This window comes from Schistocerca americana, chromosome 4, assembly GCF_021461395.2.
Source record: "Schistocerca americana isolate TAMUIC-IGC-003095 chromosome 4, iqSchAmer2.1, whole genome shotgun sequence".
NCBI classification, from domain to species: Eukaryota; Metazoa; Arthropoda; class Insecta; order Orthoptera; family Acrididae; genus Schistocerca; species Schistocerca americana.
In genome coordinates this window covers 26336812-26358571 of record NC_060122.1, presented here as the reverse complement: position 1 = coordinate 26358571, position 21760 = coordinate 26336812, and the positions used below count along the sequence as shown (strand labels likewise).

The window sequence follows — 21760 nt, the reverse complement described above, 5'->3', positions numbered from 1 at the left end:
GGCGCCTATGGGCAGAGGATGACAATGTGGCCAGTCAGTACTGTTGGGCCTTCAAGCCTGTTCAGACCGAGTTTAATTGTTTTAGTATACACCTTGTATTAACTACATCAGAACAGGAATGCGAAGTAATTTTAGACTGAAATGCAGTAATACAACCAACAAGTAAGACTTGCAACTTCTTTTACTATACCGCAGCCTCAGAATTTCATGCAGTTTGGCATGTATACGTTCACATTTTGCTTAATGTCCTTAAGGACCCTCTCATTTAGAATCTGGGGTGGAATTCAGTTCCCTTTTAAGTATTTTTCCAAAATCCTGCACATCACTGAGAATCTCATCAACAAACATGAGGATAAACCCACTTGCCTGAAGACACCAGCACATCAGTAATGGAACCGTCATGGTTGCTCTGGACGATGGCCTCCTCTCCATTGCGGACGCTCGTCCAGTAGACGTTCAGCCCGTCGTAAGCCACTCCTGCCACATGCTGCAGCCCACCTGCCACCAACTTGTACACCTCGTTCCGCATGAAATACACCCGAACTTCAGTTTTCGTAGAGAACAGCAAGACAGCTTCTCCTTCTGCACCCAACAGCAAGAAATGGCAGAATTATTTCTCAAGATATTATAATATTGTCTACAACACATAGTTATTTTACTACTGCTGAGAATAATTTTTCTGTACATCATATTCAACATACGGTGTACAGATGAATTATCTGCACATACTTTTTCCTGAATCTAAGGACAAAAAAACTGGCATGTGTTGAAGTAATTGTAACAAGACTGGTATTAAGACTTCCAGGCTGATTAAAACTGTGTGCCCGACGGAGACTTGAACTCGGGACCTTTGTCTTTCGCGGGCAAGTGCTCTATCATCTGAGCTACCGAAGCACGACTCACGCCCGGTACTCACAGCTTTACTTCTGCCAGTATCTCGTCTCCTACCTTCCAAACTTTATAGAAGCTCTCCTGCGAACCTGCCAGGAAGTTTCATATCAACGCACACTCCGCTGCAGAGTGAAAATCTCGTTCTGGAAACATCCCCCAGACTGTGGCTAAGCCATGTCTCCGCACTATCCTTTCTTTCAGGAGTGCTAGTTCTGCAAGGTTCGCAGGAGAGCTTCTGTAAAGTTTGGAAGGTAGGAGACGAGATACTGGCAGAAGTAAAGCTGTGAGTACCAGGTGTGAGTCATGCTTCGATAGCTCAGATGGTAGAGCACTTGCCTGTGAAAGGCAAAGGTCCCGAGTTCGAGTCTCGGTCGGGCACACAGTTTTAATCTGCCAAGAAGTTTCATATCAGCGCATACTCCGCTGCAGAGTGAAAATCTCATTCTGAAGACTGGTATTGCTCCCCCAACAAAAGATCCTATTATACTGTAGTGTTGCGACCTCATTCTGACATGTTAGGCGCATATTACAAGTTAAGAAGAGAACATCGGAAACTGCAGCAGGAAGAAAGTACAATGTGAACAAGCGGAAAAAAGAAAAAGAGAGAGAGAGAGAGAGAGAGAGAGAGAGAGAGAGAGAGAGAGAGAGAGAGAGAGAGAAAAGAAACAGTAATGACCTGACATTTTGCAGCCAAAAAGCAAAATGAATATATATATAAAATAGAAAGAAACATTCCACATGGGAAAAATATATTGAAAACAAAGATTCCATGACTTACCAAACGGGAAAGCGCTGGTAGATAGGCACAATAAAAAAACACACAAACACACACACAAAATTTCAAGCTTTCGCAACCAACAGTTGCTATGTCAGGAAAGAAGGAAGGAGAGGGAAAAATTAAAGGATGTGGGTTTTAAGGGAGAGCGTAAGGAGTCATTCCAATCCCGGGAGCGGAAAGACTTACCTTAGGGGGAAAAAAGGACAAGTATACACTCGTGCGCGCACACACACACACACACACACACACACACACACACACACACACACACACACACATATATCCATCCACACATATACAAACACTAGCAGACATATTTAAAGGCAGAATGAGATTTTCACTCTGCAGCGGAGTGTGCGCTGATATGAAACTTCCTGGCAGATTAAAACTGTGTGCCCGACCGAGACTCGAACTCGGGACCTTTGCCTTTCGCGGGCAAGTGCTCTACCAACTGAGCTACCGAAGCACGACTCACGTCCGGTACCCACAGCTTTACTTCTGCCAGTATCTCGTCTCCTACCTTCCAAACTTTACAGAAGCTCTTCTGCGAACCATGCAGAACTAGCACTCCTGAAAGAAAGGATATAGCGAAGACATGGCTTAGCCACAGCCTGGGGGATGTTTCCAGAATGAGGAGACGAGATACTGGCAGAAGTAAAGCTGTGGGTACCGGACGTGAGTCGTGCTTCGGTAGCTCAGTTGGTAGAGCACTTGCCCGCGTGTGTGTGTGTGTGTGTGTGTGTGTGTGTGTGTGTGTGTAGGGGGGGGGGGGGGGGGGGGAGGGATCGTAAGAGGGTCCACAATTCATCCCGATTGGCTCGAATGCCACGGATATTCCAGTGGATAATGGACATAGGGTGAACAGAAAATGGAGGAATGTGACCAAGGTCGCTGTCAACTCAACGACTGCTCAGAGCTTGCGACCGACAGCATGGAATGGCATTCAGTCGAAGGCAGAAGATCCTGATCCATAGGTTGGTCAGGAGCAGCTCCTGCCACCAGCGATCGGCTGGTTGACCGGCCACCAGCAGTGCGCCTCGGCAACACAGAAGACGGCCGAGGGCGATTTCCGCCAGGTGGTGCTGTAGATGGGACACGCCTTGGCGGAGAAGGAGAGGAACTGTGTTTCTTTGTAGCCTTCTTGGAAGTATGATGTTTAGATGAAGGAGGAACCGATGGTTGTGAAGTTGCAGTACGTAAAAACTCTTCACGAGTATGCTCTTTTTTCGAAGACTTGGCGTCTGACTTTTGGGCTCGAGATTTAGCAGAACCCGACGAAGGGTGAGCCATAGAGTGGGCAGGCGAAAGTGGTGAGGTTGAACGGGCGATCTTTGCGCTGGCCGATCTGACGACCGTGGCACTAAAGGTGAGGTCGCAAGTCTGCATGGCCGCCTCCTTCGTTGGCCGAGGAGAAGCAAGGACAGTGCTGTATGTTCCTTTCTGAGGCACGGTGGGCTGTCGACTGGCGAATAATTTTTGAGCAGCGAAGGTCGACACCTTTTCCTTTACTCTAATTTCCTGGATGAGCTTTTCGTCCTTAAAAACGGGACAATCTCGAGAGGAAGCAGCGTGGTCACCCATACAGTTGATGCAGCGAGGGGATGGAGGTGGACAAGCACCCTCATGGGCATCCTTGCCACACGTAACACATTTGGCCGGATTGGAACAGGACTGGCTGGTGTGATTGAACCACTGACATCGATAGCAACGTGTAGGGTTTGGGACGTAAGGGCGAACGGAAATCATCTCATAGCCTGCTTTGATTTTCGATGGGAGTTGAACTTTGTCAAATGTCAAGAAGACATTGCGGGTTGGAATGATATTCGTGTCAACCCTTTTCATAACCCTATGAACAGCCGTTACGCCCTGGTCAGACAGGTAGTGCTGAATTTTTTCGTCAGACAATCCATCGAGGGAGCGTGTATAAACGACTCCATGCGAGGAATTTAAGGTACGGTGCGGTTCCACCCGGACAGGGAAGGTGTGGAGCAGAGAAGTACGCAGCAATTTTTGTGCCTGGAGGCCACTGTGTGTTTCTAACAACAGGGTGCCATTCCGTAATCTGGAACAAGACTTAACAGGACCTGCAATTCCGTCGACACCTTTCTGAATAATGAAAGGGTTGACCGTGGAGAAGTCGTGATCTTCGTCAGACCGAGAAACAACAAGGAACTGCGGCAACGATGGAAGAACCGTCTGTGGCCGAGACTCAGTGAACTTACGTTTGTGAGCAGACATAGTGGAAGGTGAGGAAACCATTGCGGAAGAATCCCCCATGATTACCGGCGTCTCCGATGGCGCGCTCCTCCCTTGTGGGGGCCCTCACTGAGGGCACACCCGCCTTAGGTGATTGTTCACACCTCAGGTCACACCTCCCGACAAACGGACGGAGGGACCAATCGGCACTTTCGGAAGGTATCAGCTCGGGTAATCACCCCTCCCTGGGCCTGGCCGTTACCAGGGGGTACGTACGTGTCCTACCTGTCTACCCGGGGCGGGGAATTACGCGTTACCCCGTCACTGGCTACGCATGGAAGTGCGTGGGTCGGCCTTCAGACACACACAGCGAGGAAAAAAGAGAAAGGGAAAGGAAAGAAGAGGGGGGTCTCAAACGCTGCAGCGGAGAAAAGGGCAAACAGAAGAGGGAAGGAAAAGAGAAGGACAGAGGAAGGACGAGGACTTGCAAGTGTAGAAAGCAAGGAATTTGGAACAGTTTCGAGCGTCCGTCTCCGGACGTAGGCACAAACCATACTCCCAGAGGGGGAGAAAGGGAAGGAAAGAGCCAGAGGTGAGGGGGGGGGGGGGGGGGGGCGAAGATGGGGGACAGGGAAGGATGCGGAAAGGGAAGGGAAGGGAAGGTATGCAGCCCGGAAAGGAAGGAGGGCCACATTAGCTCGGGGTCCACAATTTTCCTCTGTGAAATCCTGCAGTCTGGCAAGCAAGGTGAATGATGCTCTCCACAGCTGACACAGATGGGAGGCAGGGCACATGGAGTATTGGGATGTGATGGATGTCCACAATCTCGACAGGTGGGGCTGGAAGTACAGCAGGAAGACATACGGCCGAACTTCCAGCACTTATAACACCGCATCAGGGGAGGGATATATGGCTTGACATCACAGTAGTAGACCATCACCCTGATCTTCTCGGGCAATGTGTCACCCTCAAAGGCCAAGATGAAGGCACCGGTGTTAACCTGGTTATCCCTCGGACCCCGATCGATATGCTTGACAAAATGAACATCTCGCCACTCTAAATTGGCACGCAGCTCCTCGTCAGGCTACAAAAGAAGGTCCCTGGACCATATTTTAGCTCGTATGAGGCGTGATGGTAACAAACATCCCTAACTTGCCACAAGCGAGTAATGCTCGTGGCTGAGCAGAGGATACTGTTTTTATCAAAACTGACCCAGAGTACATTTTGGACAAGCCCTACACCTCCCCGAACGGTCTACCCAAGGGGAGGCCCTAGTCACACAACATTAATTAATTAATTAACCTCCCCAAACCTCCAGATGCTCCACAAAAAACTGAGGCTTCATGGACATCAAAGATTCCCCATCAACTCTCGTACATACGAGGTACCGGGGCAAATAAGTTTCACTACCATCCATAGCCTGGCAATGGTGTGACCAGGGAGGGGAACGACTTGATGTCATTTCTTAGCATTGTAATTAGACTTTGCCCACATAGGGACTGGTGGCAGCGGACCACCAGGAGATGACATATCACGCTTCATGGCATGTCATCTGCCCTGATGCCACTCACTCTGACCAGGGGCCGTCCCCATGGGTGCAACCCATCCGCAGCGAAGACCACCTGGCAGGATGGCCATTCCCGTGAGTCCCTATGCCGCATGGTGACCGGCATTTACTCCTTGGCATATGTGGGGAGTTAACGGCACAGGCAGAAGCAGAGCGATCCTGTGTTGTCAGGGGGGCTACAACCAAGAAGGTACATGGCGGCCCCACCACAACAGACTGGCTACCGTTCTGGATACGAGATGCAAAGAAGTCAATGGTTATCATCAGCATAGAAAATGACACTGCATAGTGCAAAACGCACCCAGGAAGGCGTCCTCACCCAAGATATGAAGAATGGGTGAGACTGCAATGCGATGACGAGAAAGTGGGTTGAAAATCTCAATGCATGACGGACACGGAGCACCTTGTAAGGTGCCCTCCCCAATTGGCTTGCACTTCGTGAAAATTTTGAAAAATGGAGGTCAAACCATACAGGGGACCATCACATCAAGGCCGAAATGTGTGAGACTCCTTTTAGTCACCTCTTAAGACATGCAGGAATACCTCAGGTCTATTCTAACCCCGTGACCCGCAGTTTTGTGTTTGTGTGTGTGTGTGTGTGTGTGTGTGTGTGTGTGTGTGTGTGTGTAACTGGTGATGGATGAGAGCTGACACTTTAGACAGTATTTTTGAAAGAAACCTATTCCAAAAACAGGAGTGATAGGCATATTGGTGAGAGCAAATCTGAAAGGGTGGATGGACAATGAGCTTGTGGTCAAATGGGTGACTCATGTTTGGCAAAATCGCCCTAGTGAGTTAATTTATGGAACATATTTGTCTGGACAGTTTCCATGGATTTTTAACTGAAGAGGTCCGAGATAAGTTATGGAAAACGAAAAATGACTTATCCCTGGAGGCCTAATATCTGTACTGCAACCACTACATGTGAATAGTAATGAGTCATTCAAAGTTGCACTTACACAGCAATATGCATAATGGATGGCTGATGTAAACAACAAGTTCACAAAAAATGGAAAATCAAGCAGTCTTATTTGTCCCAGATTTGTGAGTGGGTGAAACGTGCATGGGACTCCATATTCCACTAACACTGGTGGAAAAATTCTTAATTAATCACAAATTAAGAGATGGAACTGTGACTTACACTCTTTGGGAAGATGGTGCCAACGATTTTCTTCATAGAATAATAATTCCGTAAATAAAACAAATGAAAGTCAATCTCTCTTTCCTCCTCTAAAATTAGGGTGCACAGATTTGATGGCACAGATTATATGCATATACGTGCTATTTCTGATTTCATATTGGATTGGCCCACATAAGCTGCACTTTCTATTTTTCATTTCTACCAGTATTGTCCATCATGAATTTACCCCTGGAGACAGACTATTAACCAGGAGTACTACAAATGTGTCCTTGAGCAATTGCGCGCACACCCGCACACGCACACGTGTCTGTGTTAAGGTAGATCAAACTGATAATCTAATGTACTCAAAGTTACGAAGTGATTATAATAGAAGTGCAGCTACTCCCTGAGTTCAGTGTGGACTGTAATTATCATATGACAGCAAAACTTGGTAGATATCTTTATGTGGTAATGCAAAATCTATTTTCATTTTACTAAATAATTGCACTATTTTGCTACCAGGTATGGCACTGGTCAGCATCTTTAGGTCTCTGGTGCTCAGAAAAAATTGCACAAGTGGCAATGTTATGCATTTCTCACTTGTTTGACTTTTCTGCTTACATCACGTTCCTAATCCATTAGAAATGGAAACCTTTGTGTGCATCTTTCATGCATTTGGTACCAGATTTACACCTGCTGGCCAAAAAATTGAACTAATGTTTTTCGGGCATAAATCTGTTCTACATTAACATCAAAATAACTACCAATTTTACTGCCATATGATCACTGCAGCCCACATTGGATCTCTGAGTAGCTGCACTCTTACCACCCAGCATATTTAATGTCTTTTCTGAAGTCTGATCAATAAAATTCAAGCAACTGCCACTCTATGGCTAAGGTTTGGATCTGACAAATTTGAGACTGAACCCTTTTGTTTCAGTACACAATCAGTGATCCTAGGGCTGTTATACTGAAGGTATTTAAAATAGAGATGTATGAAAATATTTTTGCTTGCTTACCACAACAGACTTCAAAATTACTTTTTTTGACACGAAGATATGGAAGTAAAATTTTTAAGTACTTTACAATACATTTCTTTCACTTGCCTTTGAAGGGCAGAGGTCTCAAGTTATGTATCAGTCCAGCACACAGTTAATCTGCTATGAAGTTTCAACACCCTTGTCTGATTAACAGATGGAAGATTAACATTAGAAGGAATAGAAGTGATGGAGGTGAGTACAGAGACCTAGTTGTGTTTGCAGAATCAGATAAATAGTTTATGATGGACAGGATGAGAAGTGGACAAATAAGTACAGAATGAATTTCAAAGGTAAGGTGTGAAGAAAATCAAACCAAACCAAATAGTTTTCTCAGAGTATCACTGGAAGATAAGTTCTTTGAACAATTGAAGATCTGAAGTACTTAAGAAGTTGGGAGAGGAAAAATCAACTTTTTGTAAGGTTTAAGGTTCATTGACAGTGTGGAGTGCATAATGTTTTCAATTGTGGCTATGAAGAAAATTTCTGCGAGTGAAATGGGCTGAATTGTGATCAAGAAAATACTTATAGCAACAAGTGGAAATTAATAATAATGCAAATAGTGAGGGAAAATTTCGGATGGGACCTATACTTTTATGAAGAAATCAAAACGTGTACTTTATTCAAGCACTTACCATTGACAGTGCAGGTGTGGTTATCACTTTGCAAAGTGTAGCCCTGGTCACAGAAACACTCATAGCTGCCATGTGTGTTCCTGCACTTCTGGGAGCATATGCCGTACATCTTGCACTCATCAATGTCTGAAAAATTTTAATGACAATACAAACATCTGCATCATTTTGGTGATAATATAAACTCAAGAAATATTTTAGTCTTTTTCCTCTTGAGGCTTCACAAAATTTTTGTTATACAATTAAAATTTTTGTTACTTTGGCTTCTGAGGATACTAATCTTGTGCAGTTAAGCTATGAATTAACCTTAAGATGTTTCCATGTGACTACACTAGGAATTAAGACTGTTTGTTGTTGAGGTCTTCAGTCCTGAGACTGGTTTGATGCAACTCTCCATGCTACTCTATCCTGTGCAAGCTTCATCTCGCAGTACTTACTGCAACCTACATCCTTCTGAATCTGCTTAGAGTATTCATCTCTTGGTCTCCCTCTACGATTTTTACCCTCCACGCTGCCCTCCAATGCTAAATTTGAGATCCCCTGATGCCTCAGAACATGTCCTACCAACCGGTCCCCCCTTCTTGTCAAGTTGTGCCACAAACTCCTCTTCTCCCCAATTCCATTCAATACCTCCTCATTAGTTATGTGATCTACCCATCTAATCTCCAGCATTCTTCTGTAGCACCACATTGTAAACAAATCTAAAAACTTAGCAGCATTTTGTCTTCCAAAGTTTTGGCCAAGGGAGAGGTGGAAGTGCAGCATTTATACAAGTGTATCCCGCATTTTTTGCATGATAAATTGATGGATCTCATTCAATAAGACTTAACACACTCACAGTAGTGGCTGTGACTACTTTTGGATTAGGGTATCTTTGCCAGTAATTTTTCTGTTCATTTTTTTAAGCTAAAACTAAACTGTTTCAGAGCTATGACATCATTCCTAAGGATTACATGCTGGTCATTACATTGGCCTAGCAGTCAATGAATGGCAGTTTTTTGAAAATGTCTCACCTGAGACTAATGAACAAATTAACTATTACCAATAAAGAATTATCTTAATTATTTTAAGATTTGTCAGCTAAATATGAATAACTGAAGTCAAACAGGTGTATAACTGCACACCCATGGGTTTAATGGGGAGGGGGAGGGGGAGGAGGAGGAGGAGGAGGAGGAAGGGGGGGGCGCAGGTGGTAAGACATACCATCAAGACACTGTCCCAGAATTTGAAGTTTTTCTTGAAAGACCATGAGGATGACTAAAGAGGGGAGCCATCCTCTCAAAACTGAAGCAAGTTTCTTAAATTTATCTTTTGGTTTTCGTTTGGGGATTATATAATTTGGAAAGCATTGATAATGCAGGACTATTTCCAATCTAATCAAAAATTGTTCCAACATTATACATGACAAGTCTCATTTTGGCTGAAGACTTCAGGAGCATGCTGCTTCATCTACTTTGTATCTTAATTTAACCCTATAATTAGTCTTCTGCACTAGTGAATAACTTCTGTGTTTTCACTTACAAATATTTTAACTGATTTAAAGTTTATCTACTTGTGATTTTGAGATTTGAGGACATATTAAATGTCATTTTCTGTTTCCATTAAGTAAAATTACTCAGTGGCATATTATTTGTTTTTACTTTCTAGCATACAACGCACTAAGGATACCACATAATATTTTTCACTAAACTTTCTGAACATCTTGTAAAACTGAAACCTGAAGCAGAAATCACACCCAAAAAGTATATGCCTCGAAAACAGAGCTGTACCTCAAGGAGCTATGACTAACAAAAATAAAATTTAGTGACAAGACAATATTAAAAGTGTAAAAATGTCTTAACACAGAAGTTTGAAAAGTTAAACCAGAAGAGAAATAACAATTACACATTACCTGTGCAGTACTTTTCATTAACCAGGTTGAAGCCCATCGGGCAAATGCAGACAGGTCCACTGGGTGTTGGTTGGCATCTGAAGCTGCAGCCCTGGTTGGGGCACAGAGCTTTGCCTGAAACATTTTACACTGCTGCTGAACTGTTAAATGAGGGGAGCACAGTCCAAATATTTTACCACTACGTATTAGCTTACTTTTCTGGCACATGGGGCTTTCATCCGAACCATCCAAGCAGTGCGGGGTTCCGTCACAGGCTTCGGAAATTTCGACACATTTCAACTGGTCATGGCACCCGAATAAGTTCTTGTTCAACATGCAGCCCTCAGTAACATATTTTGGCTTACCTGGAGATTAACATTTGTCAGTTTCATGTGATATCATTTCACTGCAGGAAATACTGCAAGAATTTAAATTAACTACTACCTATACAGTACCATTAACAATTCGACAACCAAGCCTGAGCACAACTGACCACAATACTGTGTTCTGAAGACTGCCCGTGTTTATCAGACCACAATATTTCCTTAAGTCTGAGCCACCTCCCATTAAAACTGGACTGGTTTCATATGGGAACAGTCTACAACATCTCATTAGCAATCCATTGGCAGGTCTTGCCACCTGGTGAGAGTATAGACTTGGAAGCAGTAGCAAATTTAAGAGCTGCTCTCGTGACCAAGTGAGCCTGTGTGTTCTAGAGATTTGTGCCTGTAATTTTATGCTTTTTATATTTTACAATTCTGCTAAAAAATTTTCACATTTGTTGTGGAATTTTCCAAAATTCCTTAATTGTTGATTGGAATGAGAAATATTGTAATTTATCAAAATTTTTAAGGACTCTTCCAGAAAGGTACAACACTGACTCAAGGAATGCTTATGGGACACCACTCTCTTGATAAACTTCTTACAACTGCGATGAAGCAGCATCCAAAATGTGCACAAAATTTGTTTGGAGGAGCTGCACAGTATTATGGCAAACAAGCAGGAAACAACAAGCTGGTGTTTAGTTTAGTGCCACAAAATCAAATGGCTCTGAGCACTATGGGACTTAACATCTCAGGTCATCAGTCCCCTAGAACCTAGAACTTAGAACTACTTAAACCTAACTAACCTAAGGACATCACATACATCCATGCCGGAGGCAGGATTCGAACCTGCGACCATAGCGGTCGCGCAGTTCCAGACTGAAGCGTCTAGGACCGCTTGGCCACACCGGCCGGCTATTGCGACACTGTGCCTGACAATGTTTGAGACTTTTCCCTACAAAAGCCAATTATGCACAAAAAGAATGCACTTCACTTTCTGAAGTACAAGTACACTATTATAATAAGATTTGTAATCAGAACTAAAAGATGAAAACTAAGCTGTTTTACTTCATGTATACTGAAATTTAAATCTCAAAGATGTTCCAGCAACACTAAATAATGGTATAAATGGCTGCTTTTCTGGGCCCAGACTGTTTCTATGTGGCTGGGCTTCATAGCTTAAGTTTTCTTTGAGCATTACTTGTGAAGGTAAATACAGATTTTAAATGCCATCAAACACAAAAGGAAAATTTGAAACAAATTACAATGAAGCAAAATTCTTTGTCAAGACTTGGCTCTAGGAGGTAAAATTTTAAGTATTAGAAATGAACATGTTTAGTGGCACAAACCATGTCAGCTTTCAGAACTGTAGTCCCCTACCTCAGAAAAGGGTGACAGGTTGACAGGAGAAGACACTAATAACCTTCAACTTTTGACATTTCCTGTGTGAAAACCAAACTACTGAATTCCAGTTCAGCAGTATTCCCCACTTAAATGTGTATTCACAGAGCCAGGAATTTAGACTGTACTGGCCAGCCATTCTGTCAGTCCCAAATTTTGAGATTACTGAATTTGTCCATTCTAAGGTAAAATGAAATATTATTTTTTTTAAAAAAACTTAGTATTGCTGTTTGAAGTTTTATAGTAGTATCACTTCACTGTCCTCTCCAAGACAGACTGACAATAGGAATTTTAATAAAATAAAATAATTCATGAGAGGTTTCAAATCAAGCCTTTGCTCACGACGTACTAGCTTGAAGGAATTATTCCTAATTATTTTCTGATCTATCTTAGATGCAAGTTACAAGGAAGTAGAAAATTATGGTCTGCCATTAAATTTGTGCGTTTAAAGACAAACACACCAATGAAGCACATTGGAAGTGTGCAAATCATCTGTCTAGATTATAAAAGACCAAGGTATAGGAGCTGTCACCATGAATTCATCAATTTGTTAATAGCATTAACTGCTATGGCTCATATTCCATAACCTTCACAGAACATTGTGAAGACAGCACAGAATGCTAAAAGTATCAGGGAATGTTCACATGCCTTTGTCAGTCAACTGGGAGGGAGTGAAATGCTCAATACAGATAAGTAATTTAACTAGTGTTTTCCATTCTATTAATGAAGACCACCTACCACTGAGATCTCTCAAACTGCAAGTACTTAGTGTTAACGAAAGAGTTAAATTGGAAGTGTGTATATATAAATATTTATGAAAATTACCAGCATCTAAAAAACGCAACTGGGATTGACATACTTGAGAAGCACAAATCAATATGTTCTTATGTCTTTTTTTGTTTTATTTTATTTTATAGGTAAGACAACATTTGTCTGTCTGAAGCTTTCTAGTGTGAAGCAGTAGTCTAAATAGAACATAGTAAATAATGTCATCATGATCATGTACTATTTTTACATCATATATTGACAAAAATATTTTAGAAGAATGAACGATGCGTAGTTCTGATGCTGAATACATCACCACAATATTCCTATACTGAAGGGTCCTCAAACATATAGGAGTTGAAGAGTGAGTCTGGACCCACGTTTTTAACATGAAGGCATTTAATAAATTTAAATTCAGAACTCACAGTTTACTTCATCACTGTTATCCCCACAGTCATTGTTGCCATCACACTCCCAGGCCTTGGGAATGCAGTGGTGGTTGGAGCATAGGAAGTCTTTGCCACAATCCAACTGTAAATCAAATCAGAAAACAATACTGACACAAACTTAGCAGCTGCCAAGCAAATAGAAAGTCAACTTATTTGTCTATGAATTTTGCAGTTTGTAAGCAAGGAGGACAGATACAAAATACTGAATACTATTCTAGCCATGAACATGCTCCTTCCCCTGATTTTTTACTTCTCTCTGTGCTTAGCTCTGTACAAACTGGTGAAACACTGACCAATGTCCCATCTCTTACTTTGACACCTTTGTCTCCATCTTTGTCTCCCTTCACTTATTACAGGTGGTTCTGAAGAGCACTTTCTTTGACCTTCCCAGCTTACTCCTCTCTCCTCTCACTAAAGAAATATTTGTTCACAAATCTAGCTAGTGTATGTAGCAGCAGAACTAGACTTGCCTCCTGAAATTAAGCACTAGAACCTTCCTTTGGTAAAATTATTGGAGGTGGTTTCAGCCAATTATCTCCACCTATTTATCTACTGTCCAACTATTTGTACCACTTTTTTATAGAATCCTTACATGAAATATGTGAGTAACTTGAATTAATGGATGTGCTAATGGCAATCAGAAAGACATATCGTTAAGAAAACAAACGGGGGGGGGGGGGGGGGGGGGGGGGGGGGGGGGGGGGGGGGGCACTGGGGGTTGTTGTTGTTGTTGTGGTCTTCAGTCCTGAGACTGGTTTGATGCAGCTCTCCATGCTACTCTATCCTGTGCAAGCTTTTTCATCTCCCAGTACCTACTACAACCTACATCCTTCTGAACCTGCTTAGTGTATTCATCTCTTGGTCTCCCTCTACGATTTTTACCCTCCACGCTGCCCTCCAATACTAAATTGGTGATCCCTTGATGCCTCAGAACATGTCCTACCAACCGATCCCTTCTTCTGGTCAAGTTGTGCCACAAACTTCTCTTCTCCCCAATCCTATTCAATACCACTGGGGGTTACGACTAAGAATTTCAGTATTTTAAGAGGCTTGTGCCATGCCTGAAGTAATTGTCTGTACACACTATTCCTCACTTTAGTGTAAGTTTACCAATTAAGTGATCTTACTTAGGGCATACGGAATAAACTATTGCTTTTGTATTCAGTACGTAAATAAGTGAGTAAAAATTTTGAAAAGACTCAGCCAACGAAGACTAAGTTACTGCTATCACCATTCTGACAGTATTACAAGATCCACAAAATTGGATAAGAATGACAAGGTTCGTACTGAAGACAATTTAGGTGTGTTTCACATGTTACAAATTTGAAAGCATTAGAAAACTTCAGTTTTGTGCACTTTGGGTAAAACTGATACATGTTGCAATATTAAATTCTATTACAGTTTTTATCACAATTTAAACTTCATGAACATGTTACACATTTTAGAGCATTATGTACAGGTAAAATACTGTGTTCTCTACACGAACACGTATAGATCCTTTGTGATTTCAGTTACACAGGAATTAGGCTATGGTCTAAGGTGTGTTTATATACCTAGTACTGCATCTTAACACTGGATATGTCCTCAGAGGCCCTTAAGAAAGATATTTTTGAAAACAAGGCATCGTTAGATCTTCAAACTCAAACAAGATTGCACACAAAGCCTCTGAGGATGTGTCTAGCATTAAGAGACTAAAAATTAGGCCCAGAAGCAATCCCACATAGACTGTACCACCAATTTCCTCATGTCAAAATTTAGACCTTACAAATAACTTGAGTAGATTGAAGCCCACACACCATTAGTTCCTATATGCTTTGTAATTAAAAGTACTATGACGCTAAGAGGTATACACATGCCAAGAAAATTAAATATGGGGCAATTTTACAGTTAGTCAAGAGCATTGTCTCCAGAGATCCAGATTCAAGTCCCAATCTTAGTTTTTCGTTAACATTACAAGAGCAGGAGTGTAAATACCTGAACATTTTTTTGTGGAATTATATTCCATTCAATAGATTACCACCATATCTTTGTTCCTGTGAAATCTTAGGCTTTTAGCTGAATGAATATTACATGCAAAAAGTGAGTTGTGCATCAGACAACTTTGAACACTGGTTTGGAATATTACAGAACAGGACAATCAGGGTGTAATTTTTCCAGCTTTTTGTGCAGTTTGAGCACTATTGGTTTACAACCACTTCTGATTTTTTTAAATAAATGGTTCATTCAGTTAAATGATGTTGCTCACTTAATAACAGTTTAATCTTTTGAATTAAATAAGCACATCTTAACATACTATTTAAGATTTACATCCACAAGAGTAAAAGTATTCTATTTTTGCTGCCATACAGCCAGAGAATTCAGTCAGCTACAATCCTATCAATTCCTTCAAACAACGTAATACTTTATTAAGCTTTAATACCTGAAACTCCACAGCTTCAAAAACTATAAATGAGAAGATAACTATCAGCACTGTAGCAAGCCTTACAATATAACAAGTGAGTCAACTGAAATAAATAATATCAGATGTTTACTCCATCTTGTGACCTAAAAATTTGGTGTGATGCCATACATTTAACAACTTGAAGATATAAGAACACTGAGAAGAGTGTGTGTGTGTGTGTGTGTGTGTGTGTGTGTGTTTTGAATACAGGCTGTGGCGTAATCTGTTAGTGTAGCATGAGCTTAGGTTAAGCAGAAATTCATCAAATTGGTTGATCAGGTAAAGCAGATTCACTTAACCCTAAACTTCCAAGATACCAAAACCCAATTCTGTATCAGGCACTTACACCTCAGATACCAAAACTTATCATGCATGACTATTACAGAGCGATATTAGACTAAGTTTATCCACAGCCAAATATGGTCAAAAATGTAGTATATATTCTGAAGGATTTCAACTTTACTATTCTTCAAAAATCAAGTATAAAATGCCATGCCTATTAGGATGAACTACGTAAAATGGATGTTTATTGTATTTCTATACAGGCTTATTTTTAATTCTATACTTCCCACCACAAGGAAGACACTTGCAGGATCTGTTGGATGGAATGAACAGTAACGAGTGTACAACATGGATTGAGAATATACAGGAAACACTGAAGTAATGATGAGCAGTAGAAATGAAAATAGCAAAAAACTTGCCAAAACTGGTGACATGGAGGAATTCTATCACCTTGAAAGCAGAATAATCCATGATGGACAAAGTGAGGATGACAAAACAGACTATTACACAGAATTCTTGGCCAATATCTAAAAATCTCTGTACAGATGCAGCACAGCTTTGTATAGAAGGAAATCCTGGATGTGGCAAAACTTTAAAGGAGAATCCAAGTGCAAGACATGGTGTTACAGAAAGTCACTGAAAATAAGACTGAAGAGACATGTCTCCACAGAATCAACACAGAAATGAATGTGGGAAAAATTGAATAGGGACAGCACAATAGAATATTTTGTTAAGAAACTGGGGAATCATTTCTGTAGTACTCAAGGGAGCTGTAGAGGGTGAAATATGTAGGGGAACATGGAAAACATATCCAAATAATGATTACTGATTGAGTCCTACTCCGAATGTCACTTGAGATGAAGTTTTATGAGGTTTCATCAAATCAGAAGGGAGATGGAAAAGTAATTAGCTTTGTATAAACAAGTTGACAAACTTGACATTGTCCAGGTACTCATTTTACCAGTTTTCTATAAAAAAACAAAAGTGAACTAGTGTAATGGTTCAGTCTGTTCTATGGGCACAGCTGCTTTGTATGTTTACAATATGATCTTGTTAAACATCTATGGCAATGCATCTTTACAGTTCTATACACAGCACTTGTTTGCCTGCAGCATTTGTACTTCAGTTGAAAGCTGCAAAATAGTGCTCCCAGGATTCAGATCACCTTAGTTAGACTACTGTATAAATGTCTTAGTAAAGAATAAATGAATTAAAAATTCCTGTATGTTGCAGTATTTTTCATGGAACTCTGATGTCACACCTCTGATAGGCATGTGGTTCTCACCTCCCGCAGTGCTTGTTTCCCAATAGTAGGTTTCATTGAACACTAGTGGTTTAGTAAAGCGGAAAACACAACAATTCAGGCTAAAGAATTTTTAGGCCACATTGTGACATCTTTTAGAAGGACTGAAATTTCTGGAAGGACTAGGAAATTTGAATAAATCAATTGAATTAGCATGCAAGTGTTTCCACCCCACTATGTGGAAACAACATCTAACTCCTGTGGTAGCACGAGTGCAGTATGTTTAAAAATTAATGCTTAGCGACAGGTAAAATGCTAATTGGGGTTTCTTTGCAGAGGCTTTCATCTAACTGCTCTTTTATAATATACATATATCTCCACAGAATGCTACTCTTATATTATACAGAAGGACTCATGTAGCAGATGAGGTGTTGGTGGAAGTAAAGATGTTGGTTTGGTTTTCTTTTGCTTTAGGGTGCAATAAACAACTAAGGTCATACACACTCTAGTCAAAACTATAGAACATGAAGACAGAGCATAGTTAAATAATGACTATACATGAGTCCCAATTGACATAATAGAAGACAGCTAAAAACAGGAACTTGGAAAAAGGGCTAAAAAAGATACCATACGGAAATGGAGGACCAAACTAAAAATTAAATAACCTTCACCATATTGCTATGGTGGATAAAAAGTAAAACATGGTCAACAGGCCACACATCATTCGCTAAAACGGCAGATAAATCAGACAGCAAATGCAAGCAGGAACATAAATGGTTAAAAAACTGGCATTCCATCAGGAAGTGGCAGACAGTTAAAACTTGGGCGCAATGTGTACAAAGTGGTGGGGTAGTACCACTTAGCAAAAGATGATGGCTACAAAGGCAGTGCGCAATACACAGCCAAGTTAAAATAAACTCCTCCCGGCGGCAGGATCGAGAGGAGGTCGTCCAAGCCGCTGGGAAAGGCTTAATAAGCCACAGCTTATTCCCATAAAAGGAGGACCATTGGCGATGACACAAGGGACACCACCTCCTGACAGACGTCAACACAGAGATCATCTCGGGGAATATAGGTACTTGCAGGCCTCCACCAAGAGTAAGCAAGTGACAGTTTTCCTGGCTCCGGTGCACTAAGGGATGGGCAGTGTACATTGCACAGACACTGAAGGGCACTGACCGAGTCTGAGCAGAGGACACAATTGAAAAGTCTGTGTCGTTGGATGTACTCTGTGGCCTGATACAAGGCGAAGAGCTCGGCTGTAAATATTTAGGAGTGTGTTGGAAGCCGATATCAAAAGAGACAGTTGCCAATAATGAAGGCAAACCTGAGCCCACACTCCGTTCGAGAGCCATCACTGTATACAAAGGTACTATCGGGAGGTTCCACATGAAGGTCGTGTGAAACTGAAGGCAATAGACCGAGGCTCCAGTGGTGTCCTTAGGAAGTGAATGAAGGCTCAGATTAACATGGGTCACTTCACGAAGCCAAAGTAGTGAGAAGTTAAGCCGCCATACCAAGTGTTGAAAGCAGACTCCAGGAGGGACAAGTCGTATACTGACGATCAAAGGAATCGAAGGAGAAACAAGATGGGGGCCACACATGACAAACGGCATGCATACCTGCTGAGAAGAAAGTCACAGCAGTAGGACAGAGGCAATTCAGCACCTCAACCAGGCTGGTGTTGGTTGGTTGGTTGGTTTGGTGTATAAAGGGACCAAACTACAGGGTCGTCAGTCTCATTTTCCTGACACCAGCAAGGCTCAAGGTACATAAACACCCAACACTACACTTAAAATGAAAATGAATGGAATGAACAAAAAACAGGGGAAACATACACCACAAGGAAAAGCAGAAGGTATTAAAACCATAGAGCTTACTGTCTGGGTAGGATGATCACAATAATACAATGAGGATGAGCCAGCCACTCTGCAACACATTAAAATGTCCACCCCAGACAGACAAGTGGGAAAAGACTACAACAACAACAACAACAACAACAACAACAACAGTGCAACAGAGTTAAAATGGATGAAGGTGGCGACCCCAGAGAGAAGGCTAAATGCCCACCCTTAGATGGCACAAAAAAAAAAAAACCCTCATGAATAAAATGTAAAACTTAATCTGCTGTTGAGCAGATTGTCATCCAACACTGAAGATAGGGCGCTAGGAAGGCTAAAAGCCTGCTGCAGAGCAGCAAAAAGTGAGCAGTCCAGCAAGACGTCAACAAGTCATATGTGAGCCATAGTGACACCAAGGTTGGTCCTCACAACACAGGAGGTACACATGTGTTAGCCACATATGTCCAACATGGAGCCAGCAGAGAACCAGGTCCATTCACGTGTACACCCAAGCTGAAGCTTCGCATGAAACTTTCACATGGTCCTAAGGACTCTGTTAACCCCACAGCTCTGCTGTAACTTCCTCTCGATTCTTGACATGTACCAGGACCATGAAGTGGTTTACACTGACTGCTCAGTGGCTGATGGTCACGTTGGCTTCGCATTTGTTCATGGAGGACATATTGAACAGCACTCCTTGCCAGACGGCAGCAGTGTTTTCACTGTAGAGCTGGCGGCCATTTCTTGCACTCTTGAGCACATCCGCTCATGCCCTGGCGAGTCGTTTCTTATCAGTACCGACTGCTTCAGAAGCCTTCAAGCTGTCTTCCAGTGATACCCCAACCATCCTTTGGTAGTGACCGTCCAGGAGTCCCTCTATGCCCTGGAACGGTGCAGTTGTTCAGTGGTGTTTGTGTGGACCCCAGGCCACCTCATAATCCCAGGAAATGAACTTGCCGACAGGCTTACCAAACGGGCTACATGGAAACCGCTTCTGGAGATCAGTATCCTTTAACCCACCTGTGATCATTATTACACTGCAAGGTTTTTCAGATTTGGGAGACGGAATGGCATAATCTCAGTACACACAACAAACTGCATGCCCTTAAGAAGACTATGAATGTGTGGAAGATGTCCATGGGGGCCTCTTGCAGGGACACACTGGTTCTGCTCCATGGGGTCCACTGAAGCATCGGCTTTCTTGTGCAGTCGGTTGGTGGATTCCAATGCTGGAGAATGGTTGGTGATGTGCACTGACAACAGGGAGGCTGGCCGAGCTACGGCACCACTTGGTGACACCGTCGAACAGGATATTCGAGTTGGCAAAGGGGAAGACAGTTTGCCTTTGGTGGACTTCTTTGAGCGTTTCCCATTAGCTGAAGACTCAGGTGTTTGGCTGGAGGGATGGTGGATATCTACATGGGAGTACTTGTGTCCTTTCTGGCCTACCGGTTGTGTAGCTGGTAGCTTCATCCATTGTGGCAAGAGTTTGATGGGTTGTTGCACAGCTGGATGGGGGATGATGATGCTACCTTGACACTGGGCGATTTCACAATCTCAGAGCTGAATTTGAGGTTGCATGTCTGCATGGCCATGTCGTTCACAGAGCAAGGGGTAACAAGAACAGAACTATAGGTGCCGACAGGAGAACACAGGGTTTGCGACTAGTCAGCAACTTGCAAGCGACTGGGTAAGGCACTTTTTCTCATTAAAACACGAGACAATCCTGAGAGGAGGCAGCATGACTGCCATTGCAGTCGATACAGCGGTTAGAAGGAAGTAGACAATCGCCTTCATGTGCATCCCTACCACAGGTTACACATTTTGCTGGTTTTTTTTGGTGGGGTTTAAGGGCGCTCAACTACTGAGGTCATTAGCGCCCAGTCACTGTTGTTAGAGCACATGGGATCTAGTAAAACTCAAGGGGATGGGGGGACACCAGAAGGACCTGACAAAGATGCAGATAAAATAAGTAAAAAGGTTAGATGTCTTTGGACAAGCCATTCAAAGTTATAAAACGCAGAATACGAGCAGCTGCTCGAGCGTCATCAGCTAAAACATCTGGTAAAGTAGATGGCAGGGACAGGACAACATGAAATTGACTAAAACGGGGACACGACAATAAAACATGGCGCACTGTTAATGCCTGACCACAAGGGCACTGCGGGGCTGGGTCACCGGAGAGCAGGTAGCGGTGGCTAAACCGGCAATGCCAATATCCACAACCTGGTCAGAAGAACCTCCTCTCGCCGAGATGGTCGGGAGGAGGTTGTCCAAGCAGTTGGGAGCGGTTTTACTGCCCGGAGCTTGTTTCCTTGGAGGGATGACCAAGCATCCCACCACAACGACAAGCCTCTTACATACATCCCCACGAATGTCAGATGACGGGACACAATGGGAGGCTGGCCGAGGTAGGAGGACTGCAGCTTTGGCTGCAGCATCAGCAGCCTCATTCCCAGGCACTCCTACATGTCCGGGAACCCACAGAAAGCTGACAGGAGAACCATTATCAGCGAAAGAATGGAGGGACTGCTGTATCCGTTGAATCAAGGGATGGACCGGATAGGGAGCTCCAAGGCTCTGAAGAGCACTGAGTGAGTCAGAGCAGAGTACATACGATGAATGGCGGTGGCGGCGGGCATACTGAATGGCCTGATGGAGAGCAAAAAGCTCGGCCGTAAAGCTGGAACATTGGTCGAGGAGCCGGAATTTAAAGGTGGCGGCCCAGACGACAAAGGCACAGCCGACACCATCGTCAGTTTTGGAGCCATTGGTGTAAATAAAGGTGTGACCGGCAAGACGAGCACGAAGTTCGACAAACCGTGAGCAATACACTGCAGGCGGAGTACCCTCCTTCGGGAGTGAGCTGAGGTCGAGATAAACATGAACCGGAGCCTGGAGCCAAGGTGGTGTCGGGCTCTCACC

General features: G+C 42.9%; 1 protein-coding gene across 1 annotated transcript in view; it reads right to left on the bottom strand.

Annotated features, from left to right (window-relative positions):
- LOC124612899 (vitellogenin receptor-like) overlaps positions 1-21760 on the bottom strand; it is a 232698-nt gene that overhangs the window by 186484 nt on the left and 24454 nt on the right. The window contains exons 4-8 of the mRNA XM_047141363.1: positions 13006-13111; positions 10307-10456; positions 10113-10226; positions 8225-8350; positions 367-582 (exon numbers count right to left, since the gene is read on the bottom strand). Of these exons, the coding sequence (XP_046997319.1) occupies positions 367-582; positions 8225-8350; positions 10113-10226; positions 10307-10456; positions 13006-13111 (712 nt within the window). The remainder of the gene's footprint in view (positions 1-366; positions 583-8224; positions 8351-10112; positions 10227-10306; positions 10457-13005; positions 13112-21760) is intronic.